Below are 27,741 nucleotides of genomic sequence, written 5' to 3'. Positions count from 1 at the left end.
CAGTCGATCGGTATGCGTACAGGTGGACGGGTCGGACCCGAGCGTCCCCACAAGCGTCGCTGGCAGCAAACAAAGGCGGCCTTTGTGCCTGCGCTGATGCTGCTGGGAGCGGCGGAGCGCAGCGGCCTGGAGGAGAAGGGAGTGGAGGACGAAGCCGAGGAAGGTCCACTGGCCACCCACGTGCGCTCGCTTGCCTGTGTATGTGCGTAACCGCTCATTCATGGGACTCAAAATGGTCAATTACATTTCCTCCGGAGTGGCCGCGTCACTCATCTGAAGCACGTCTTCCACCCTTTCATTTCGCAACCTTTTGGGAATTGAGCAAATTGAAAGATTCAATTGTCCTTCTCCTGCGAGTTCAAAGCAAAGATTGAGATAATCTTGTTTGCTAATCAGAAGCGTGTCATGGAGGAAATGACATGGCCAGGGTGGCTCCGGAGTTGGGGGAGGGGGTGCGTGTCAGCTGCTAAAGGCGAAGCCTCAGGTTTGGGGCCGCGCCAAAGCCAGACAGATGAGGCCTTCCCGACTCAAACGCCGCAGTGTGGGCCGCCACTGGGGGGGGTTAATCGCATTGCGAAGGAGACGCGCCAACAGACGTACACGCTCACTTACTTAACTGCTGGTTAGAGGGCGTGACGATGAGTCAGGAGTAACTAACCTGCGCCCGAATGAGGGCCTCGAAGCTGGGCTGGAAGTAGTCGATGCGGCTGTGGTAGAACTTGGGCATCTCGTCCAGCAGCTGCTTGTTCTTGGCCTCAAAGTCTTCCCTGACTGGTCGCAGCTCCTCTCTGGCCTGCGGGGACAGCACAAGATGTCGTTGCTCGCAATACAACATGTGGATATTGTGTGATGACTTTTGAACATCTACAGTTTCGTCAAGATCATTTAACATTGAGATTGGCAAATCCCCCACAAAGAGGCTTCAAGCTTTTTTTCTTGTGACACCAAATTTATTTTTCTATTTAACCAAACCACATAACATTGCCTTACAAAAATGTGCTAGCTTAATGCAAAACACAATAGACAGGCTAATAAAACTAGCACAAAATGTTACAGTGACACAGGCAGACTCAGCATACAATACTTGGAAGCATATATTCTTTATCCTCTGCAAAAAAAAAAAAGGACAATATGAATATGCGGGTGGAATGACATTACCAGTTGATATCGGACAGCAACGTTAGGGAAAATATAGTTTATCGTCACCAAAGTCATCACACGCGAGGCGCCACTGGCGTCATCTTTTTTTGTCCAGAAAGATATTTGCCTAATTCCCACGGAGAAGAGCTGCAAAAAAGGCTGTAATCACGACCGCAGTGAGGAGGAGTGGGTAATGTGGGCAGACTTGGCTGTGAGTGGACTCCCGCACCACATAGCTCTGTGTGTGTGTGTGCGAGCGTGTGTATGTGCAAATGTATTAGTGGGTAGTCAGTCTACTGTAGACACCTAGCGCACGATGAATATGCGAATGGGTGAGACTTGTTATAAAGGGGAGAGAGATGGTGTATTTAAAATGGAGCATATTGTTTTTTTGTTTTTTTTTTGCGCTGTGTTATGATGGTATGGTTTCTTCACCTCAGCGAGTTGATTTGAAAATAAAATGGCATCGGCATGTTTTTGTTCGGATCGTCTTTTTAAGTGCATGGGGATTCAAAGGGCAGGCGTGCAGGGGCCTCTTCAAGTCTTTGTTCCCCTGACGGTGCTTTTCTCAATGTGTGTGGGTGGATCTCCATGTGAGGATGTGTTAGCGGCAATAGCTTAGGCAACGCTATCTGTGAATGTGCGCGCTCCGGTAATGGCCTCGCGTGTACGTGTGCGTCTCCAATTCTCAATTACGTGCCTGTAGATGTGCAGCCGTGGCTTTTTGAAAACTTGAGAGCTCGCTAGCTCGCGTGGGTGAAGGAGCGCGCATGCACTATATGGGCATGTGCTCGACTATTTTTGTTCATATCTAGTCAGCGTTTGTTACTTTTGCCACTCTGCTCCTCTGAATGCAGGGGGCGCCATCGAGCAATCTAAGCTCTCACCGTACCTGGTGCAGTTTGACCATAACAGGGCCGGTTTTCTCTTTTTCCTCGTACTTCTCCACTTTGGACTGCAAGCGCTTGTAGTCCTGCAGGGTCTGCTCGCGACGTTTCACTGCCATGTTGAGGCTCGGAAAGACGGCGCCGTACCTGGGAAAACATCAGCGCAAGACACAATGACGGCCGTGCACTTGCAATGAATCACAAAAATTACTGCGCCATAAAACATGCAGACGAGGGTTTCATATTGCATACAATGTTAATAAAAGTCATTATGAATAAATAACATTCCTTGTCGAGGTACTTGTCAAATCCCGGAGGACAGCTCTGCATTAGGCTTCCTCTATTATCTCATTATTGTAGTTCAAAAAGGCATGACACTCTTCATTTTGAGACAATTATCATCCTTTCTAATGAAAGTATATTCTTACTTCAAGAATCTTAGTCTTGGCTACTAAAAATAGGAGAAGACTCATCTGTAACTTAGCAACAGAGTCGGGCGCTTCATGGCGGGACTTGTTACGCTGCTTTTGAATGGGAGGCGCTCACATTGTACACGATATCATTTAGCAAGGATTTAATTTATTTGTGACATGAGTAACCTAAATATTACATGTGATATTAATTTCTTTATAACAATGCATGTTTGCAGTAAAGGCTTCCTTACATGAACGACTGTAGTTCATTTATTAGTTTATGGACAAGTATGTGGATGAGAAAAAAACAATACAATATATCCTCAAATTGTGGCGGCCGCATTAAGACACCAAGCCTCAATTCATCATCATGTGCATTTTCACCTCGAGCAAATTAATGCCTCTTCTCAAAGAAGCACTTCCATTTCACCTGGTTTGCTGTCACTGTACAAACGCAGAAGGTAAATTCTTTATGAATCGGTGACAGGTTTGATCTGTAACGTGTCCGAAAAGTGGCACCATTGATTCCCAATTTAAAAACGGAGAAAAAAAACCACACACACACACACAAATGCAAAAAAAAAAAACACAAACACTACAGAAAGCTGAAATTCACTTTTGATAGCCTGAAAGTAATTAATTGTTGCACCTCGAATATATACATTATGTATCAATCATGTATTTTATATATGTATGTAATTATTTGATTTGACAATGATGTTTGGCTTGAGTCACAAAATCTAGAATATTATATTAAATATTAAAAAGGGTAACATAATGAAATGTATTATTCATCCATCCGTCCAATCTCTACAAAGCTCATCTTGTTGAGGGCGCCAGGGAACAAGAGCGGACCACTGAAAACCACGGACTGGTCGTAAAGTCAATCGCAGACCACAATAAAGAGACAGACAGACATATTCACGCTTCACTTCACTGACTGGGACGGAAACTCACAGTGCCTCAGGCAAAATGAACCACTAGAAACAAAAAAATAAATCACATATGTTAAAGTATAAGTATTTCCGTATTTTTCAGAAAATAAAACAAGTCGCGCTGGACTATAAATTGTATTTTTGGGGACATTTGTTTAAAAAAAAAAAAAAAAAAAAAAGAATCAAGATCAAGAACAGTCGATCTCGATCTGAGACCCAACATCAGATTTGAATCGTAATAAATCATTGACAATTGTTGCTCGCACTCCATTTCAGGTAATGTACCAAAAGTATTTGCCAAACGCCAACAGAAAGCCGAAGAAGAAATATAAGAAAAGAGTAAGTCGTCATGCCAACTAATGCAAAGCTAGTGACAGCTAGCTCGTTAGCTTAGTATGCAGCATCCGCCAAAACAAGGCTGCACTATTTACAGCCTCAAAACGCCTTAGAACTGACCTGGATTCTACCTTTGGCCACAACGCAACAAGATTTAAGTTAAGGTAAGCCTTTTTAAACTAAAAAAAACAAAAACAAATTTACATAGTTAAAAGCGGAAGTTTTTAATCCAATCGGAACTCGTTTGCTGAGGTCAACGCGATTTTGGGTTCAAGTCCGAGCTCTAATTTTAATACACTGGTTTTCAATTCACGCATGAGTATAAGTCGCAGCATAAGTCAAACTATGGAAAAAAGGGTGACATAGTACGGAAAATACGGTAAACAGTTTCATATTATATAATGAATACCAAAAAAATGATACATAGAAAAGTCATTATCAAAGATATTAGATTAGTGTAGGAGTGTGAAAGTGACCGTAAATAGGGCACCGAATGATTCACAGAGGTTTCTACAATAGGTGAGTCACTGACCAAAACGTACAAATACTGTTTTTTTTTTTGTATTTATTTTTTGAATGACTCAGTTAAAGCCGATCAGCTCTCGCTCTGCTACAAGAGATCATAATGTGCTGCCCGTGGTGTTATTAGCTGCTCAACGTGTGGGCTTCCTGATTGACATTTCCTCTCTGCGCGCCATCTCTCGCCCCTGATATGGGGAACCACCACCAAACTGCGATTGCGAAATTACAAGTCTATCTCCCTTACACATCTTACGGGAGGGTGAGTAAAAAGTGACGTGCGCTGCCGCTTGGTTTCAGACAAGGGGGGATTGTTTCCAACAGGAAGTGGAGCAAGGAGTGGCCTTTGGAGTGACATCACGGAGCTCGGCTCGGCCCGGCCCAGCCCCGCGGCCCACGCTCCGACACTATTTATAAACAACCACTTTGACCCAGTTCATGGCAGGGCTTGATGTTGATCCTCAAGTCTACTATCTGTGCTCCAGTGTGCACATGCTTGCAGCGCCAGGGTATTATGTAACCGCCCTCCAGGCATGACGGCTCCCCTACAATGGGCGATTTATGACACAGCAAGGAAAACTGATCTCCAACCACGCTAAGGCTCAGCGTATTCTCACGTGCGCACTTCACCTGTCAGCAAAGGGCAATTTTGTCATGACACACCACGCAGCCAGTTGTTTGACTTTATTCGTCAGCACGCAAAAAGACTTTCAAGTGCCCTCTCCCTTGGGGGCTAACATTCAGGGCTCCGTGTGACTCAGCTGTATAGAACGGGGGTGTGCAAACTTTTTCTGACAAGTAAAAGTCAACAGTGCAAGGGGCACTTCGACATTTTTCAGTTAATTTACCAAATAAGATGTGTAGATGTTATTCAGTACAATATACTACCGCGTTTAAGTTTGGAAAAACTGCTTCTCATTCAAAAGCGATGCGAGACAGACAGACAGCCTTCCAATCCTTTAATTGACAAAATTGATTGAGGCCCCAAACGGCTCCCAGGCCATAGATTGTCCACCCGTGGTTTCAAAAGTATGGAAAAGCAGTATTAGTTCAAGTAAGTGGCTGGCTGGGTCCTCAATATGCGGAGATGAGGCGGCCCGGGGGCCGGGAGCGCGCACGCACACACACTGTCCATGTGACAGGTCAGGGTGTGGTGAACAGACAGGATGGAAATAGCCTCTAGCTGAGAACGTGTGTTTATGAAGCAGTGCCAGTCCACAAACGGGGCAGCTGGGTCAGTGAGCCAAGCCAAAGTCTGGACGAAACACCCTCGGGTCTAGGGAAGCTGGCTGTCCCTCCTTGTCAGCGCCATCACATAACTCACAAGTGTAAAAAATACACATCTGACCACAAGAAGGAATTGTTTATGTGCTAAGCTAAGTGAAGAGGTTTAGAGAGGGGGAACTTGAGTTAAATACGCTCTTGTGCATGCAAAACGGTTTCCACCTGCTTCAGGAGCAGTTGGCCTCATGAGCATGTCCGCGTGTGTGCGCGCGCGCATGTGTGTCTGTGTGACGAACATGTGAGTGGGAGTTTGATCTGCTGCAACTTGCTTTGTTGATCAAAACTCACACATGCTAGTTTGGAAAGAAAGCAACAGCAAACACCCTTAGGTCCAAAACAGTGTTGCAGCGCAACCTCAACATTTGGAAACAAAAAAAAAAAACACTTTAAAATTAGAAACAAAACTTGAGGTTGAACAGTCATCATGCGTGAGACTTTAGTTTTGTGAAGACTCTCAACTAAGAACGATTGGTCTTTTTTATGTTGCCCACTGAAGCAAATGAAGTATTTGTATGTTGTTTGTTACATGGAATTGTTCTTTGCGTTTTGGCAAAGTCATCTTTACCAAAATGTAACCTTTAATAGATACTCGATTAGGTTTTTCCACCATATACTTCTGTAACATAAATTGAATGGTTGCACACTAAAATATTTGTTTTTTGGCCAAAATGGGTTTGTATACAGTATTAACATTAGGGGTGCCAATAATTGGGGCACATGTGGTTTGATGCAAAATAATTATTTCTTAATTGGCGTCCCCCCGCCCAACTAAATAAAATGCACTTGAATTAAAGGTAAGATTTTCCTCTTTTTTGAAGTGAAAACAAATCAGAAGATAACAAATTGTATTGGCTTACCAGAATGATAATTTTGGAAAACTGTAAAAACTCTCTTAACGACATAATTAAGGTACAAGGTTCCAGTTGGTTTTTGGCCTAAACCAGGGGCAGCCCCAGCGCAATCCAAGACACACATCTCCAAACAGACTTGATTTACCAAAAAGTGTACAAAGGGTAAGGTTAGGAGGCCCAGATAACACGAATGCTTCTGTGCCCACGCACTCCCATCCCCTTCCCTCCCAAAAAAAAAACAAAAAAAGAAAAAACACCGTGATGTCATTCAGGGACCCTGCTGAGTGGATTAAGTGCACATCTGGGCGACAAGATAGAAAAGACAGAAGCCGGTAAGACAAAGTAAACGAGTGTGCATGTGTTTACTACACATTATTAAGTATTAAGAATGGAAATCAACATTTTACCACGCGAGCAATCCCACATACACACAGGCCTTGCGGAAAGCTTTCCATTAATATTAACTTTCTGCCAAAGACAAAATCACTAAGAGTATTTAGGTAACAAGCCAATAATGGGGAAATATTCATTAGTGCGGGACTAATGGAATCTTAATGGAAGTTTTAAAAAAAATATAGTAGCTTTTAAGCAAGATGGACTGTTGGATAAAAAAGTCGCACTGTAGTAATGTTTGTAAAGTGACGGGCAGGTTAATGAATGAAGAGATGACATTAAAAGTTTCGGACCGCGATCGCATAAATGGTAAACTTCACAGCTTTGGATGCTTAAGTATGCTTGAGAGCATCCAACGTCTTGTGACACTTCTCTTTTCTCAACCGATTCACTGCTCTGGGCCCAGGAAGCTGGGCCCTTTGCCATATTCTGGGCCGGCCCACACGTCCGCCTGCCGCCCACCAGGAAGAGGAAATTAGAACCATTCCATCCTGTCATTTCTCCGCCACCGGAGCAAAGGATGAGAAAAGAAAGGACTCGTACACTAACACTGACCCATGTGTCTTCAAAAAGGATTGTGCGCACTGTTGCGTTTTTTTTTTTTTTTTAATGTGCTGGTGATTGTTTCAACTTATATTAAATGCTTCTGTGGGGAAAAATAAAGTGTGCAAGAGCCCTCTTTAGCAGCATACGCTTAAAGTCCTGGGAGGAGCCACGGGAGGAAGCAAAGCCTTAACAAGCCCTCCGGAAGATGAGTGGGAGCATCCAACCACTCCCTTAAGTACCTCTGCTTTGCATGCCTGTCTGTGTGTTTGTGTCTAAGTGTGTGTGTGTGTGTTTAAGAAAAAGGAAAGCGGCTGAAGGAATGGAATAGCACTCTCTGCCTGCACAGATGGGGGCGACTTTTAAGGGATAAAAAACATTTAAACTGTCTTCCAGACGCACGTCCACAACAGCAGCGCTGCTCCGACCATTGTTCTTTTTTACAATAGCACACTGCAGCTCTTCCGGTCCTTGACTGCGTTTATCACAGTGAAAGGGCATCTTAAGCTGCTAAAACTTAAAACAGTATTGTCGTGTTTCTTCATTGCTGGCTGGAAGATGTAGCTAAATGATGCATTTTCTTCTGAATTGGTGTTTAGAAATTAGGGAAGGTCGATACCAGCGTTGATGCCGATTAAATCCATTTGTTCTGAAAAACAAATGCTCCGATACTACAAGACAGATACCATTAACAAGCCTGACATATCATCCGGGGACGTGGAGTAGGAGCCATTTCAGCCCTGTGGGGATAGTCGTAAACAGATTACCAACGCTTTGTTGGTCGACTGCAAATTATGCTCTGCAAAATGATGAAAGCACTCAGGTCTGGCAAGTACCAAGTTTCTTGTGCCTCGCCTACTGTGCTGTATGTCCTCCTTTTATACATAGTGGTCAGAGTGAAACACCGTATAACGGAAAGAACCTCGGTTTGTCAATGGAATCTTATGAAGAGCAAAGTACAGCCATGATGAGCTGAGCAGAAATTATACTGCAGAAAAGGGGCAACAGAACTAAACAATCAGGGTCTGCTTCCACGCCTACCAACCCATCACAAACATAAAAACATCAATAAAAAATAAGACTTACTTTTTCAGAGGGTCGATAACAGTCTTCACGATCTGGTTGACCTACAGTGTCATAAAGACGAAAACACGTCGGCATCAAAAAGGTGGTAAAATTACAAATTGTCAAATTGAGTTACACTCAAACTAAATCTTTCTCACTCATTAGCAACAATGTCGCTGCACAAATGACAATATACATTTCAAACAGAGCACTCAGGAAACGTGGGGGGAGCGTAAGTAAAAAAAAACAAAAAAAAAACATTGGTGATGATTTTATTGCACGCAAACCCCGAGGTGAAACCCCTGAATATTCATCAAGCTTGATATACAAAAGGATGCAACTGTCAGGGGACGGACATGAAAGCAAAGCCCCACTGATTTTAAATCCTGTGGAAGGTGGGCCGCCATACAAGATGAAAGTTCTTTGCAAACAAACATTTTAAACAATAACAGTTTATCTTTTTTTTCCCCCAATACAATTTCTTTCTGGTTGCCAGAATTAACAGTCAGGAGGAAAGAAGGGAGGTGTGTGTGGGTGTGTGCGTGTGTGTGTGTAAAAGAGAGGGGTTGGGGGTCTTGGTTGTGCATGTGTGTTCAATTGAGGTAAACGAAGATCTCATTTCAAAGGCCTCCAGCCTCAGCACAAGAAGTTGGCAAACAATTCATAAAGTTTCTTCAGAACTCAAAATGACAGTCGGCGCTACATCCGCAAACATGGTAGAGTGAAGGGTGAACGTGTATTATGACAGAAGGACAATTGAAAGCATGGACATGTAAGGCGTCAGCTGTGTGCCATGGTGATGATGAGCTATCATACGTTAGCCCGCTATCGGAAGAAGGACAGTTGATACGGCAATCTAACAAATGGAAGCGAGGTCGCAGCTGCGCAATGTGAAAATGCCCTGATCGGCTATGAGAAGGCAACTGTGTAACGTTGAGGCACATTTCCAAGTGAAAACTGCTTGATTGTGGTTGGAGGGAGGAATAAAAAAATAAATAAAAACAGAACGCAATAACGAACAAGTGTATGGGAATTCACATGGTCTTTTGTTTTACATATTCACGCCAACAAAACCGCTCCCCCCTCCTTCCCCGGCGCTGCTGCTTCTAAAATGTGAGAGCATGCGGCACGGAGGGAGAAGAAGAGCAGCGGCAGATTTGCTTAAGCATGCCGGTGCCCTCTACCCTCTGCCCCTTCCCACAGAAAGGAGGGGCAGAGATATTCCTCAGAGGCCCCGCAGAGCCCGAGGCCGGCGCTCAAGCAGCAGTCTCCATCAGTGAGTCACGGGGCAGAGGCCAGCCCGACACACAGGCCTCCCAAAAATACACGCAGATCGCAGAGGAAATCAATATCCCTCCAAACGGAGCATCCTCTACCGCGCTGCCGCCATCCACACTGGGGCTCAGCTTCGGCAGCAGTGCGCCGGCGGGGCTGCGCGCCCTCCTCAGCCCCAGAAATAAACACACAGACCTGGGCCACTGTTGCCTTCATTATCGCTCCACGTTTCATGCGCTGGATGCTCTCGCTCACTCGCGGGCCCCGCGGCGCAAAAGCTCGTCTCAACGCGCAGCCGAGCCAAGGGTGGCTGCTTTTTTTGTGTCTGTTTTCGCAGGAGTGCCAGGGTTTTCGCCGTGGGTGCCGTCGGAATCGGCAGTCAGCTGCAAACGCACAGGCACGGCGCGGATGTGTGAGACACCTAACAAACTCGAGGTGATTCCGCACGGCTGAAAGTGCTCACCGTGTCTTTCTTGCCTTGAGCTCATGTTTAGCCACTTTACAAAAAGTCAACACCGAATGAAGGTTCGGAAGTTAATTTAGTAAGACGGGGAGAGGTGTGGGAATATCAGGTGTGACGTGCTGTCAGTTCCTCTCTCGCTGAAGGTTGTCCATCATCACGAGGCAACTGTACTGGGATCAGCGTCTGGCTGAATCAAGATTGCACTCTGTTGAGCATCAGCAACCTTTTCCATCTGAAGAGAAGTTGCACATTGTGCTCACTGACACATGAACACTGCTGCTATGGAGACAATGAGATAACTTTATTGTGGAGATATTGTATAGAGGTAATTGAGGCAGTGGATGCAAAAAAAAAAAAAACTCAAGCAGTCAGTTTGCACTCATAGCAATCTAAAACATACGGTAATCCGGTACCCGGACAAAACCTGAGGTTGAACACCAGCAAAGAAATGTACCAAGATCACATTGCTTTGACAGGGACATATGAAAAATTGACTTTTTAATTGTTTGAAGGAGGGTCACCAAATTTGGGTTTGGAGTAAGGCTGAACAATTAATGGAACTCGAATTGACATTGCATTATAGTGGAATGTCTATTTTATGTATTTATATTGTGTCACGCTCGGCTCATTGCTTAAGAAGTGCATTCCGCATGTGATTTGTTTCTATTCTTGCCTATAACCTGATTTATGATTTACTAAATAATGTTAATGCCTCACTTATTTGGAAGAAGTTGCTAATTTATATTAGCCCATATAGAAAGTGCTTTGTTACAGCTCCAGCTATTGTGAAATTGTCGAGAAGGCTTTAAAGGGTGCAAGTCAGCGTTTACTCTAATTTAAGTCGATAAATTAATTCATGATTCATTTGCATTTATTTAACCAAAACATTTACAATCTCTTTTTTTATTGTAACATAGATTGATTTATTGCTTGTATTTATTTTTTTTTAAGAAATACATTGGAGAAGGACCTTGAAAAATAATGGCACGTTAAAAAAAACAAACAAAATCACAATATTGAGAGGGGAAAAAAATAATAGCAATTGGATTATTTTTCAGGCCTAGCTTGGAGACGTGTCGATGCGCCACATACACACAGTTGAGTGTATGAACTGCTGCCTTCATGAGTGTCAGCTTGATGAGACAAGCGGCAGCCCATCAAGCACACCCATGGTTTCCATAGTAACAAAGATTGGACTCACCATTGGCCCACCAGAAAATGGGTTGGCTGTGTCACTTCAATGAGGCAGGTTCCAAAAATGGTCTTGTGTAAGTAAGAGAACAAATAGAGCTAGTTGGTTAGTTATCCTTTAAAAAAAAATTAAATCATCTCTAGAGTTTTGGGTGCAGAGGAACCTCGTTTTTCAAACGCACTAAGTTTGTATAATTCGGTTTTGGGGCGCTATTTTTTTTTCGTGCCAGAATTTAACAACGACATCAAACATCACATGCACATGTACAAATTATTTATATCTAGAGTATTTTATATGATTTTCTCTGTAAAATGTACCAGTATGTCATTATTTTTCAGTGTCTGGAACACATTCATTTGATTTCCATTATTTCCTACGGGAGATATCGCTTCAATTTCCGTAACCAAGCTTATATTGTTCTCAAATGTTGAGAATCAAGAAAGAGTAGAGTGTGCGGCCAACCGTTAAGCACATTGTTTCATGTGCTCGACAGTTTTGTGGATAAAACGGTTGAATAGTCAGAAACTGCAAATGGTATCATTCAACTCCAGTCCTGTGGGTGACAGTGATGGTTCTCACTTTTTCACAACTTCCAAAGAGATTTTGTGGGTTTATCCCATCGTTTTTTCTTTCCTGATCAAGTTTGAGTCATCATGAGTTTGAATCATGTGAATCCATGGAAAGGCCGATATTGTTTAATGCTATTTAGAAATGTAGCAAGAGATGGTTATCTTAGAACCAGACTGCCATGGAAAAGGTAATTTGACGAAACCAAAAACGAAATGCAACACGAGTATGGCAATGACGCACAAACTCCTAGATGAAAAAAAAAAGTCAGTCCTTCTTGAGTATTGCACATTTTGTCTTTCTAAAAGTCACTCTTTCATAGCAGTTGTGCCTTGAGGATGCACACGTTGTGCAACTATGATTCACACCGCATGTACCTGTGGCCATGACTTCACTCAAAAGCTCCTGAACACTCTGAGAAGGGAGAAGAAATGTTGTGAAAAGACAGAGTACGCCAGCATATTTATTTAGGAATACAGCGAGCTAAAATGACCTCTGTTATCAGCTACTTCCTCTCAGATTGCACCACTTTTCTCACTCTACGATGTCCCTATTGTTGTGTCTGTCACAGTGCGACTGGAAACAACGATGTCAGATTGTGAAGTGCACTTTTATGACCGACTGCGGTGCATTTCCATATACGGTGCAGTCAATGCCATAGACGTGTCTAGCCCATTTTGAGGGGTGAGTGTTGATGGCAGCGTTGGACAAAACGAGAGAGAGATCAAATTGGGTAGTTAATTTACACCCAAATATCTATTTTCATGGAAATTAGAAAGATTTTTTTGCTGTTTTTCAGATGTATGAAAACATAATCCAATTATATGAAAGATTATGCACTACTTTGAAATATAAGAAATCAACAAAAATCTCCAGTACAACTAAAATGAATTCCCAATATAAATGATTTGCACTCAAACTCCAAAAATACCAAACATGAGAATGAATCAAGACGTATCGTACTTTGAAAGCTTATAACTTTTCATGTTTCTTTTTAGTTTCACCAATCACCAATAGAGCATGACGACAAAGAGACAGAAGAGCAGTCTATGTTCATTATTGATCAAAAAACGTCTAACGTGAATTTAGTACAACTTCACATGCTTCAGAAATTGCCCATTTCCAAGCAAATGTCTCTTTATTGTAAGAGTTGTGTTTGAGAATTGAATTTGGGATCGCTCACAGCTGATAATCAGATTGCGTTGACCGGGGATGATGCCAAAGATGCGTAAAAAAAAAAGCAGTGTAGCAGGAAAAGAGATAGGGCGAGTTCCAGAGTTGACGGTATTCGAAGAAATATAAAATAAAAAATGATGAATGTGCGTTAGGTGTGCTCAGCCAGTTCCAAGAGCCAAGACTACAAAAGAGAGCGTGATCGAGCGCGATTCTGACCTTCTCCTGATTGAAGGAGTCCATCGTCTTCATGGCTGTGTCCAAAGCTGTCATGGACTCTAAAAAGGCCTGATCCTGCTCACATAGCGGGTTACTCAGAAGGTCAGCGGAGATCTTCACCGCTGCTTTCGACATGGCTGAGGAACGCATACAAATAAATTGAGGACATCATCACATTTGTTTCATACACTATTTGGCCACAATATCGGGTGCCTTACATATCAGAACTCCCTTTGAAAGTAAAATAATCTGGATAAGCACAGTTAACCCAAAATTATGATAATCAATAGGCTCCAATTATTAGATTATTAGAAAATGGCTGGATTGAGTCTTCAAAAAACGATCAGAACATTATCAACCCACTGGGCTGCCAGATTGTCGCATGTAAAAAATTAGCAGCATATATATAGTAAAGTCATCTTAAATGATGGCAAACTGTTGCCCCTTTAGATCAAATCTGTGGAGGTCACGGGGGGGCAGCCGTCATGATGGATATGTACAAAGGCAATAAAATCTCTACAACGACGGCACCAATTACCGATGAAGCACATTTTGTTTCGACATATAGCATACACGCCACATTACGGCTTCTGCGTCCAAACTAATGAGCTGTGCTGCAGGAGACACGAGATGACAGGAGGGGCTGTGGTGAAAATGGCCTTTATCGAAATGTGGAAGAGTCACTGATCGGTTTTCACACTTATCTCCAGAGGACCGTTTCAACCAATTAATTACCTCGGCGTGGTGTTTTTTGCTTTTCTCACCTGCTGACAAGTAACACGCTGCTGGATACTATTGTGATCTCATCTCAAATGACGCAGATAGAAACGTGGCTTACCAGGGCCAAGTGATGACTGGGGTGATTACTTATTTGAATTAGCTGTTTGTGAAGGATGCTCAAATATCTATTTTTTTGAATGATTAAAGTCATTACGGATGGATTTTAGGGTAGGCCGGAGCAGACAAACAACCATCGCACACTTTAAAGTCTTCAAACGTGAAGTGTTTGACTTGAGAGCGAGTTATTTTGATTTCCATTATTTCCTTTTGTTAAAATGCTTTGGAAATCTCAGTCAATACTAATCTTGCTGTCGTACAAAAAAAAATCAACCAAAAAACACCATTGTAATCATAAAGGTTCCTACTTATAGCTACCTACTATGCTCATGAATGAAAACCAAACCAGAACAAGGTCTGAAGGCACAAAAAAAACAATAGACATGCAAAAGCGCATAGGCACACACATATATCAGCCTGGAAGAACCTATAAAAGATTAAGGCGGCACTCCGCATTCTTTCATCTCATTTGATGAGTGGTTCCAAGACCTGGCACATGGGCAAACGAACCAAGACAAGGCATATCTTTGCAGCCTTGAAAAACCTGCCAATCAACAAATAGCGATCGATGGCATACAAAAGTAGAAGCGTGCAAGACGGTGGCGGAACAAACCTAAATCAGCCTCTGTGCTCTTCTTCATGTCCTTGTGAAGCTTTTTTGTCTGATCCTCCAGCCTGGGTGACAAGAAGAATGATTATCAGCAACAATCGGCTGTGGCGATAGAATATAAGCGGCAAATATGGGTCAATGGCAAGAGACAAAAGAACAGGAAATAGTTGTAGAAAAATAGTATAAAAGTATGAGAGTTCAGTTGTTTTATTGTAAACAATACAAAGGAACAGTCTGAATAAAGTTGGACAAAGGAATGTGTGCTGCAAGAAGAAATTACATGTTTCACTGACTCCGCATACGACGTTATTATCACATCTTTTAGATAATTAACCAAACAGGTAAGTGTTCTTGTTACCATCAACTATATTTGCTCCAAAAGCATTAATGCCTTTCATCATTCCGCTGTACATATTCCATTGATGGGTGTTAAAAATGGCAATTACAAGAGTAAGGAGGCTGAAAACACACGACGCTCATTATATCAATTGAGGCAAACGACGGGTTTACAATCTCCCCTGAGACTACTGTCACTTCGTTCCTCCTGGTTTGATGAACAAGGAAATGGGGTTTCGCTTCCAGCTTTGCTTTGCAGGTTTTCTCATTTGAGGGTGAATATTCCATGGAAAGAAGTGGGGGCATGACAAAAGCTGGACGGGGACATGAAGACCATAGTCATGCGAACACACGGGCATGCAACACAAATCAAAAGTGAAGGTGCCTTGTAGAAGCAAAGTGAATTTATTTGCGAAAAGGCCGAGGGACAGAATATTCTACAATGTGAATTGTACATCAAGGGCAAAAATGCACTTGACTTTTTGAGCTACATTAGAATCATGCACCTATAATTGATTCTGTTACATAATGAGTTACCCACACAGTTGTGTATTATCTTTACTAAAACATGATGGATTTGTGTGGTTGTTCATTTCTGAGTGGGTTGAAATGCAAACGGCAAAAAATTAGGAGGTCAGAGGAGGCCTACATTTATACAAGTTTCCCTTAATCACACTTGAATTGACAGGTGGTTTGGATGCATTGAGAATTACCTTAAAATAAATCGTAGAACAATTCAGATATTTTCAGAGAAAGATTTGCATTCAAAAGTTGGACCAAAAAAAAACCCATCTAACTGTCATGACATGTGATTCACGCGACACAGTCTCGTGAAATCTCAGAAATCTGGGACAACTTTTATGACACCCGTTGGCATTAAAATTCAAGATCTGGTAAACGCAATTCAAGGATTTGTACGTAAATACATTACATCCGTTTGAAGATAATTCCTGTAAACTATTGAGCACTAATTGCTACTAATAATAACATTACCATTCTGTTTCAAATAGCGTCAGTTGCCCTAAATGTTCCAACTGAAAAAACATAAATGGAACGTTTTTCATTTTTCAAGGGCATTGTGGGCACCAGAATAGGTCATGCACTTTCATAATCAATAGTTTTTTTCCTGAATTTATTTATTTGGGTGGATTTTAGAGGCATGTGCATAGTCCGTGTTTTTTTTTTTAAAGATAATTAATAAAAAATAAATACATTTAAAAAAAATGGGGCCAATTGTCACGTCACTTCTACTTTTTCAGATTTCCTGATTTTTTTTTTTTTGTTGGGATGTCTGGCATGTGGCCCATTTCCCCATAATAAAAGAAATTCCCCAGAGCTGGGCACTTGACCCTTTTTTTTCCGGTCAGTCCTCCGTCCTCCGGCCACTATCTTGGAATGGTTCCGGCCTGAACCCACCGGGATTATTCATAAAAAAATGTCGGCCCCCGACCGTGACGCCGCCGTGGGAGTGATGCTCACGGCAGAGTTTTATTTAAACATCATTAGCTGGCTAATTTACTCTTCAAATCTGCTTGCCTTTTTATGGGCTTATTACGGTCTTATTGTCTCCTTCCTCTCCATGAACGTGCCCAATGCAAGTAAGTACGCACAGTTGGTCTTACACGGACTGTGGTATTGCCCTTGTAATGGTATGCCTCAGTCGCAGGTGGGAGGTGCGGGTTATGTGATGTCAGAATTAGGAAATACAGGCACGCTTGAACGCACACGGCTGTCTCACGTCTCTTCCTACACAAACAGTTGGTCGTGACGCCTTTGACACGTTCTGAGGCAATTTCTGTTGTTTGCCCATTTCGCAAGTACGTTCATCCCACCCACGAGGGAAGATTTGTGAGCTGGACTATAATCAACCTCCGGCCTTTGTTTATCGAACCCTTTCACCTTTTTTTTTTTTCAACCCCTGCCCCAAAAATGGGTGTCCCGCCGGGCCGCACCATTCCGCCCCCCGGGACGGACTGCCCAGCTCTGGTCAGCCCATATGTACCACTAGTACGCAGTTAGGTAGCGAACGATCGTTAAACCCCGAAATGCGCCCATCACTGCATGCCACAATTAACAGAAGGAGTCTGTTACCACGCGAGCTAGCTGGTAGCTGGCGCCTCATGTCATGCCGTGAAAAGGCTTTATGTGGCTGTATTTTCAAACATGTAGGGATGTGCAGGCATAAGAAAGATGCTAGACAAAGGAACATCCATTTTTCAGTGGACAAATCGAAAATGTTTGTGAGTAGTAATTGACATCTACAATGTCACTTAAGTTTCCATTACTTCCAGGACTTTTTTTCCCCTCCACCAAGAAATTTCCCTTTTATTTCCTACCATATAAGTGTAGCACATTGTGACGCATGGTTAACAATAATAATTATTAATAATCTCATCATGCAGCAGACTGGACTTTTTTTGACAGCGTGGGCAAGATGTGTCCCGCAGGCCGTCTGTTTGACACATGTGGACTAAGGGGTAGCGAGGATTCATTAATTAATACCTATCATAACACGCTTTTGAGCGTCTTGACGTTTTCAGGGATTTCACAGAGAATCGCCAGCGACCAGATGGAGGTTTGTTCCAAAAATGTCATGAGCGGCGAATGATGCAACGTGGCGCTTTATTCACAGCACAGCTCTGTCAGAACAATCTCCACAGTAACTTCTTATATCACTCTCACCAATTAGATGCAAGTGGGTCTCACGGGCTGCATCAGATGTCCTCTGAAGCAATCACAAGCTTCATTTTCTCATAGTCACAAATGTGGTTTTGTTTTTCCGGCAAAATTCTACAGCCAACATTATTAGCAATACTTTTGGCAGGATTTAATCAGTATCTGGTCATTGCAGAGCGGCTTCCTGTGTATGCTGCGAGGATTGGACACAATACATTAGCTTTTATTGCTAAGAAAGAAAGAATTTGTTTTGATAAAATTAAAAAAAACAAATGCAGCTAGCATTCTCCAAACCGATTCCAGAGATCAACTGAGGAGGGAGAACGACTTACTCGTCGTGATGCATGAAAGCATGTCACTGTGTAAACAAGCCGTCAGGTGTTTTTCCAATCATTGGTTGGCGCACTTGATGAATTCATGTTTGGCGTAGTCATTCCTACTTGACAATCTCTCTCGCACCGTGTTGTTGCAGATTTTCTGCTTTCAGCACCGACAGAGAACAAGTGAGTGCGGGTGACGAGAGTCAGGTGAGGCTTGAAGCGATTTCCAAAAGGTGCTAATAGGGTAGCCTCATGGAACAGCTGCTGCTCCTTGACCCGCTGCCCCAACGTTACCTCCACCAAGCCGCAATTGCCCAATAAAAATCACATTTTGAACAACAACAAAAATTCACACAATCGCTGCGTGACAATGAATAATAAGCATTTGGTCGGATTTTATCATAACATTGCCCATTTTCAATAATATAGCATTGCAGCCAACGCTTTCCAAGAAGAGAACAAGAGAAACACAAAACCCACACCATTTTAATTAGTTAGTTTTTTTCCACAAAAACACAGTTTTAGATTAGTTTTTGTAGTAGTTTTCTTTTTTTTAATTAAAAAAAGTGCATTACTGGTGCGCAAGATGAAAATAAAAATCCAAAGTTAGATGCAGGCATGCATCCTAACTAAATAAAGCTAGAACGCCTTGTTGGCCAAGTTGCTAACTTTGAAAGTGGATTTGTGGCTTGATTTCCTGTTGAGAAGTACAAAACTGAAACATGCATACATACAATAAAATAATTGTTTCGTGGCCCAACTGGATGGTATCATCTTCAAACACAAGTCCCTCTACCTTGAGGGTTGTGCGCAGGATCTTAGCTCTTCCCAGTATTGCACCCTTCTGCACAGAGATGTCTTATGTTGTTCCTGGTATGTACGGGAGCCATCCATCCAGGTTGGGGCAAAGTGCTCCCAGTGTCCTAATGACTAGTAGCACCACTATTGCCTTTACCCTCCAAAATGTCTTCCTCTTGTTCATCCTTTCAAATTTTCGTGTTCCCTTTGAATGTTGCTATCATTCAGGATTGCAACATCTATCATGACTGCCATCTCCTGATGTTTATTCACCACGACTATGTCAGGCTGGTTTGCTATCATCACCAGTTTGTCAGTCTGGATCTGGAAGTCCCAGAGGATCTCAGCCCGGGTGTTCTGGAGTGTATGCCGTCTTGATTCTGGGACCTCCAATCCATATTTGGTAAATATGTTCCAGTACACTATTCCTGCTACCGGGTTATGCCGCTCTATGTATGCCTTGCCAGCCAGCATCTTGCACCCTGCTGTGATATGCTAAACAGTCTCTGGGGCTTCTTCGAAAGCACCCTGAATAACCCTTCATCATCCTGGGTGATTTTAATAGAGCACTGCTAAACCATTAACTATCTAGATACAAGTAGCGCATTGATTGCTTCACCAGAGCGGCCAACACTCTGGACCATTGCCACGCAACACTTAAAGACTCATACTGGTTTGTTGCTCATGCAGCATTGGGTTTGTATGATCACTGTTTAATACATTTAATCCCAACATACGGACACAGATTCCAATGAAATTCAAATTCGTGTAATTATTCTATGCCATTTTTGTGAAATGACAATGAGTCACTTTCTTTTAAAAATGTAACATGTTTCGGAAAAATTGTACAATTTATAGAAAGGGCAAAGTAGAACAGGGCAAATATTATACATCAATTACTGGCTCATCATCATTCGTAAAACAATTAGCAAGCCAACACTAGCGTGACCAGCAGCTAGTCTTGGTGAAAACATCCTCTCTTTCAAGAAAAGTCTTCTGTGTAGTTCTTAGCTAATCTTTTAATAGAGGAAATGTTTAGTTCTGATAAAATTGAGTCTTGGCATTCATGGCAATCTTTTCAAGGACTACAAGTATATACAATGGATATAAAAGGACTACACCGCCAAAATTAGACAACAGATGACAACGTGGTCGGACACATGTATCATAAGGCAAAACATAATACATTTCAAAACTTGTTAATTCCAAATGCCGTCAGTGCCTTGAATAACAACACGTCACGTTAGATCTGCTTGTTAATAAATATGTCGCTCTTAACATGTCTGCATTTTGCCCTTAACATGTTTTGCGTCAAAGTGTTTGTCCAATTGTTTTTGTTGATCTGCTTTCTTTCTGTATTTGAGACAAAAGAAAAATTAACACTTTGTGGATAATAAATGAAACAAACATACTAACTAAACTAACACACCCTCTTATAACTGGGTATTTGGCTGGGTTCATAATTCACCAATCACATTAAAAGCCATGTTAATAGAAAGTCGGCACCATATCAAGCAGAGGTGTCGAACGTACGGCCAGCGGCCCAGAACTGCCCCATCATCCACTCTGTCTGGCCCGTATGGATTGCTCCGCTTGGCAGGCACGTTTAGTTCATTTAAAAATACAGACTAATTGTTTGACTTTGTTTTTTTTAACTGATCCTTTTATATTTAACATAAGCATCATAGAACTGAAAGTATTGGGACTCGTTTGATTATGTGCACACAGCTCAGAGAGAAAAATGCTCACCTCCAGCAAGAGACTTTGTATAACACTGCATGCATATCATATATGGTTGGTTGGTTGGTCGTTGTAGCGTAGTAGAAAAGTGATAGACTATGGTACATCCTGAATTGCGTACAATGTGACATTCATATAGTCTCTGACATGACGGGAAAAAAATGTTGAGCTTCCAGGTTATGGTATTGTGACATCACACCACCGCAGGTATTTGGGTAAAAAGCAATAGACAGTGACTTGCTGGGAAGTGAAGTGAAGTGTGAGGTAAGCTACATGACGGATTCGATGTATTTTATTACAACAGCTGCTGCCACCACAAAGTGTACCAGTATGTGAATAAATGACGTACACTCAAGCTTGGCGCCCAATTCCACGTCTGTGACAATGTTCAGCGCAATCAACTCCGTGATATTTTACATATGACAAAGGAGCCCGGTGGAAGGTAATGTGAAACTACACCATATAGAAAGCGCTTTGTTACAGCTGTTGTGAAATGTGCCATTATCAATAAAGTTGTATTGTATTGTAATTCGGCTCATGTCGTCTGATTCTTAGCATTTATTGCTACACGCTTAACCAAATCAAACGTAACCCAAAGCGATTTCAAATGATTGACAAAACTGTCCCTAAAATTGCTTTTATCTGTTTGACACCACGTTGTCGGCTGAATTTGTTTTTTCAGTATTTTGAAAAAATTAAATCAAAACAAATCATCGGTCAAATTGCTTAAATCTCCCAGCTCAACAGTCTGGTTTTGTCACCAAAAGCAGGAACAAACTACTCTTGATCGTTATGCTCTATTCTCGGGAATAAAACTCCCTTATCGTTTTAACTATTAAAACAAAAACCCTGCTCAACAATACGTCACGGGGGGAAAAAAATATTCGATTGCACAGACACAAAACAGGAATTACCTCTTTTTTCTATATCTGTGATGTGCCTTGGTGCATTGATTAAGAATCTGTAGGGTGGAGCACCAAAATGCCAGTACAAGCCTGCTCCTCTGACTCACGGGTAAGGTCAATTGGCACCACACCTAACTGATGGAGGCTCCTCCTACTCAGTCACTATTCCATTGATTCCACTCAACCCTTAGGGAGTTTCGGGTTTTAAGGAGCTCTTAGGTAATCAGGACTCACCCTCAACTGCTGCCCCCCGTCCCAGAAAAAATGAATACATAAATTTGTTACTAAAATTAATAAAAAATAAAATCTATAGTCTGAGATCTTTTAAGGATTCGTGCTCTTTGATTTTTTTTTTGTATTCATTATTCATGCTGAAATCCCCAAAATAGCCATGTTTGATTGCAACAAAAGTAAACTTTGGAGCAATTACAGTACAAAAAAAGCCACCCATTTGAAATGGAAAGAACTCAGAAATTAATCTTTATTTAAATTGGTTACTTACTTTTGGAGCTTGTCATATTCTCTCTCAAAATCTCTTTCAACCTGGAAATACATTTAAAAAAAAAATCTGTAATTTCATTAGTTAACAGAATTTGAACGATAAGATCACAGCAGATGGCTAATCACAAGGTCCAAGCATACTGTAAAAAATTAATCAGTTTTAACCTCACAAGAGTGATAATATCAAAGCCAGGAAATTCATTTAAGGGCTGAAGTTCCATTGCGCACACACAGTAAAGCTGAGGAGCGATGTTGGGACCAATTGGAGATCATTACATTCTTACAAACAACCGTTGTTAGTTGTGACAAGGCTTTTGTTTGATCACTATTCCAGTGGTCTTGGGCATGCATGGGAGACCCTCTTTTGATAGAAATGGGCGGTTTACATAGAGTAAATGAAGTTCCAATTAGGATTAAGGATAATAGAGTCACCAAAATAAGCAGGGCAGGTTGAGGAATCAGCATGGCTTCCCAACTTGTGGTTAATTGTGGGCCTATAGATGTAAACATGGTGGCCCAAACAACGAGGGAGGTGGCTGACACACTGATGGCCATGAAGCCTCTTCCGGATGTTGTCTAAAACATTAACAGGAAACTGTCAGTGACTTCTTGGACCAGAGCCCCATTACAGGGGAAGAGGTTTGGAATTAGGTGCCTACTCATGGTCGCTTCAAGGACGCCCTCTTTGTACAATTATATGACTCAGAGCACTCACCATTAGGGCTGAACGATTGATTGTTTTGGGACCAAAATCGCGATCTCATACAACGCGATTTGGAGATCGTCAAAGCTGCGGTTTGTGCCAACGTTCATGAAGCAGGTCATGCAGTACTGATTAAAAAAAAAGCCTCCCGCTGTCGTCCGTAGTCGCGGAGCTAATTTCTGCTGCTTGAATGCAGGGCACCAAGCCATCTTGCGCCGCAGCAGTACGGGCTTTATTTGTACTATCATACTATATACAAGTCTGTGCACAGCAGGATCAACGAGCTGTGTGATGACAAAGAGAACTACTCCACTAACTAGTAGCGTTTTAAACGAGGAGGCGAACAAGGGTTTGCAAAGCATGCTAATCGCTAAAGTGAAATACTAGTCAGGAATGACCCAAAATAAGTGATTAGTTGTTTAACAAAAGTCTGGCTAGAACCGCGTTAGGGCGGAGAGCCAGCAGCTACGAACAGAAATGTTGTATTTCAATCAATACATATCTAGACATGATATAAGATGACAGCAACATTTGTAATTAAGCAGACACTCTCCGACTGGAACACCTAAACAGCCGACGTCATCATGGCAAAGCGGTTCGATGTCAAAGCGTATATTAAATCTTGATCATCTCATCAATATTATTTGCACTATTTTGCACCTCAGAGCACTGAGTTTTGAGATACACACAATAATAGGTGTGTACATGTATGTACAAAGAAAATGTACATTAGTACAAAATGTAAAACATTTTGGGGTTCAAAAAAATGAGTTTTCACATGCAAAATTACATAGAAATACAAAATTACACTTGACAAAAAGTATTTTTTAAAAGCTTGAGAAAGAACTGCCCCTCCTCACGAAAACTTTTAAGTGTCCTTGCATTATTACAGCAGTAGCTTTTATTGTTTTTAATGATATAATGGCATTTTCTGTTAGGTTTGTAAATGTCATTGTACATAATGAAGAAAATCGCAAATGATATCGAAATCGCAATCAACGTTTTTCCTTAAAATCGTTCAGCCCTACTCACCATCTACTAAGCATGCCCGTATTATTTAAATAGATAACCATATTGTATAGGTACAGCAGGCAGGGTAACGTTTGTCTGGCCACTTACAGTTTTGGAGACAATCTGCTTCTTTGGCTGCCCAATCTTGAAGGGAATCCTGAAATGACAAAGTCAATTTGTCATCAGTTGCATGACAGGTAGGTAACAGGTAGTGAGTGCTTAATGCAAGTTTAGCGACTCGGTGAAAGTGGGATATTGCCGCATGCCTATTTTAAGAAAATGACGGACGTGACAATATCAGCATCTAGCATGACATTTAAAATACTTCTCGAGCTGTGTCAATGTTTTCAACAAAACAGGTCAGGCAGTATGACATTCCTGACTGATGCTATGAATATTGGCGCAACAACTTTGTCCCCCCATTTCCATGTCAGTGCCGAACGCCAACCTGTAAAAATGATTGAACAGTTCATAACTGAGCAGCACAAATTTCACACGACACTTTTTGTGTGAGAAAATACACTGACATGTTTCGAATGTAAAATATGTGCTTTGGCTCAACAAAGGTCGTCTAATCAACCCCTGAGACCTTAATAAATACCAGTCATTCTGGGAAGTTGAGTAAATACGTTAAAGAAAACTTTTCTACACTGTCGGAAAAAGTCATAGAGCCCCACTTAAGATTTAGCAAAAGAACACGAATCGTCCTTATTTAAAACACACACACTTTTATCCCCATTTCAAAACCCGAGCCTGAGCTTTAATACGCATCTTCGAAGCATCAGAGCGCTTTGTGAAGTCAACAGTGCCTTACCAAAGCACTAGCTGCCGAGTTGTCATTGATATAGTGCTAATGGGCTGAAATCTAAGCTATATGATGGACAGTTGTGTCTGACAGGCAAGGTGAGGCAGCAGCTGCGTCAAAAGAAAGGTGTGTAGTCTAATGAGATGGAAAAGAAAGGAAGTGATGGAGGGCCGTGTTGTGCAACCAGGAAGGAATGCAAAATCACACATGAGACAGATCTCCATTGGATGACATCTCAATTAAAAAAAAAGAAAAACAATTAAAAAAAAAAAAACTGGCACACCTACACAACACAGCCAACAAGACAATTAACAGAGTATGTAAACGCACCAATGCCAAATGGCTGTTCAATGATGACCTTGTTAATGTTTTTTTTTTTTGGGCACAGAATAACAGCTTCCCCGAAGGTGAGCCAATAAGGAAAATGTTCACACAGGTATTTCTTCTGTCACTATTACGGTAACAGTTATTACTTTAATGAGTGTCTTTTGTTGATGGCATTTGGGTATTGTTTTAATTCAGGCAGTGGTGACTCAAAATGGGGACTGTCTTCTCTTAACTATTTAATACTGCAAGTGCAACTGATCTTGAGGCGATGAGACTGTCTTTGCTCCTTTCACATGCCAGAATTTACATTAAAAGTCACAAAAAAGATCCAACCAAAAACATTAACATCGGCATTAATTGGACACTATGAAAAATTCCAACCCCACCAATTTTATAATGACAGACATCAGACGTAATAAGAGAGCTACTCCTGTGCTTACTACAATAGAGGGGCAAGATATTAGGAACAGGTATGGTGTAAAGTGCGCACAAACGTACTCGAGTCAACTTGATTTATAGCTATAACAAAGTGTTGTACATACTGGAATCAAACTAAACAAACAAGCAAGATTACTAATGTAATGATTTTTAAAGTAAACTACTTTGGAAACAAACTTTGGTCATGCCTCTTCTGTGTTTTAGATCAAACTGTCACAGTTCCGCAATTAATATTTTGTTTATTGTAATACCTCCCTCATTCGATAGATGAATAGGTGTACCTAATGTATTTTGGAGAGAGGATCATCATGATAATGATAAATAACCAAATTAGAATGGTAATAGGGCTGTCAAGTGATTAATTTTTTTAACTAATTAATCACAAAAAAAATCTATGATTAATCACGATTAATCACATTTTTCAACTACAATTTTTTACAAAGCTTGTAACCGATATTTAGTTGAATAATATCTATATATTGATGCAAAATCAGCAAATATGAAGTATATTTAATCCAAGGACTGTTCTCATAGCTTTCTTTGATTCTTGAATACGATAGAAATGGAGACATCTTTACAGCCCTTTTTCTTCTAAACATTTCTCACAACTGCCCACAAGCACCACACTCCAGCAGTGTTGGTTTGCAAGGCCCAGTGGTAACTTGAACACAATGTTTTGTTTTGAGGCGTGCTAAACACAGCTAATATGGCGCAATATTAGCAAAGAGTGCTAATTATTTTTTAAGTAAATCAAACTGAGTTAATTGAGTTAAAATATTTAACTGAGTTAAAAAATTTGGGATTAATCACCTGCTTTATTTTTGACAGCCCTTATATATATATATACACACACACACATACACACATATATACATGTTTTATATAGAGTTTTTACTTACCCATGACCACATTTAAAGTTTTATATGGTGACGTAGCAAAAGCTTGTGGCCAAAATGTAGTGACCGTAATGTGGTGGGGTACATTCAGATAAATAATTTGATCCCAATTTTTCTTTCCACTAACTAAAAAACAAAAAAAAAATAAAACATTTCTTTCGAGCTGGGTTCTAACTCATTGGGCGGCCTGCAACAGGCCTTGGATTCTTGAAAAACAAGTGCACAAGGAACGAAGATAACACTAATACAATTATCTATGTTCCTTGTATCACTTTTTAACTTTGTTCCTTGCGCTTGCGACCCTCGTGAGGAGAAGCGGATTGGATAATGGATGGATGGATTGATTCTTTATAAATTGGAATAACTTATAACTTCATTTTTACTCCATCTTCTGGCTCATTTGGTTTAAATTATTGATGTTTTGTTATTAGTCAAATTTCATATAGTGAAAAATGATAGTTGAATTGATTATTTATTATTATTATTCATTTATTAAATAAATTCACATTTATTACCACAAATAATAGGAAAAAAGTAACAAAAGTCTTGAGATAGTTGAGGAACTTTTGACCATGTAGGGGAAAACACGAGGAGAGGACTTGAATGAACAGGTGTGTAAACACAGCATCTTGCATATTCATTGATACAAACATACTGCCTGGATGAGAGCTACTTTACACATTTGAAAGGCGCAATCCTCAGTGCATACTGGTAGGAAATCAGGTAGTTCATTTATTTGCGCGCCCGTACTGTGTTATGTATGAGGTTACCGAGAGGTTTTACTCACTACACGCAACGCTTGTGCAGTATATCTGGACGAAACATTCGAGCCCGTATTTTCATTTTAAATGCCAATGTGGCCCGCAAGTCAAAAGTTTGCCCACCCTTGTTTTAAACCAAAACAGTTTTCCTCTTGAGTTTTCAGCTGTAGAATTTATTTTAAAATTCTGACACTGGTCTTTAAGACTCCGAATGTTTCGGATCTTGAATAATATACGAAAAGGAAATGCTAAATGAATGGGGCTCTGAGGTTCTGCAGACCAGGTTTCATTAGTGAAGACCAGGTTTTAAAGCAAACATGGTGAAGTGGTATTTAGCTGTTATGCTGCACACAAATGGAATAAGTTGTCAATGGAAGTGAATTCAGCCCCAGTTATAAACGCTAATAAATACGTTATGTTTTTCCACTCCTATTTCTTTGATTAAGGTCTTTCAGGCGTTTTTAAAATCAATGTCACTCTACTGTCGTTTTGTAATTTCAGAACTCTACTTTTTATTTGTTTCCTTTACTCCGAAATGTCTTTAAATGTTTTGGTTGTAAAAGATTACATGTTGTCAATGTACATTCTTTTCATAATTTGAAAAAGCTAATTCTGGTGTATTTGCTTTGCCTTTTAATGTCTTCAGCTGTTCTGTTTATAAATGTTTTTCGATGTTGTGCTTTTGGTTGTGTGAAGCACATGGAGATACCTTGTGTATTACATGTGCTCGATAAATAAAGTTGCCTTTTGTTTTTGGGATGTGATTAAAAGTGCTAGTTAAACAAACTTGACTTGGACCCGCACTGCAAATGCAACCATACA

The 27,741-nt window shown here is 41.1% G+C and overlaps 1 protein-coding gene across 1 annotated transcript in view; it reads right to left on the bottom strand.

Annotated features, from left to right (window-relative positions):
- Positions 1 to 27,741, bottom strand: part of bin3 (bridging integrator 3) — a 34,635-nt gene that overhangs the window by 3,834 nt on the left and 3,060 nt on the right. Inside the window, exons 2-8 of the mRNA XM_088292722.1 lie at positions 23,801 to 23,849; positions 21,980 to 22,020; positions 14,706 to 14,767; positions 13,256 to 13,392; positions 8,388 to 8,428; positions 2,033 to 2,174; positions 659 to 793 (exon numbers count right to left, since the gene is read on the bottom strand). Coding sequence (XP_088148848.1) covers positions 659 to 793; positions 2,033 to 2,174; positions 8,388 to 8,428; positions 13,256 to 13,392; positions 14,706 to 14,767; positions 21,980 to 22,020; positions 23,801 to 23,849 — 607 coding nt within the window. The remainder of the gene's footprint in view (positions 1 to 658; positions 794 to 2,032; positions 2,175 to 8,387; positions 8,429 to 13,255; positions 13,393 to 14,705; positions 14,768 to 21,979; positions 22,021 to 23,800; positions 23,850 to 27,741) is intronic.

This window comes from Idiotropiscis lumnitzeri, chromosome 1 (genome assembly GCF_059441095.1).
Source record: "Idiotropiscis lumnitzeri isolate Australia: NSW breed Sydney's pygmy pipehorse chromosome 1, RoL_Ilum_1.0, whole genome shotgun sequence".
Lineage (NCBI taxonomy): Eukaryota > Metazoa > Chordata > Actinopteri > Syngnathiformes > Syngnathidae > Idiotropiscis > Idiotropiscis lumnitzeri.
The sequence above is the reverse complement of the archived record's forward strand: the minus strand, read 5'-3'. Positions and strand labels throughout refer to the sequence as shown.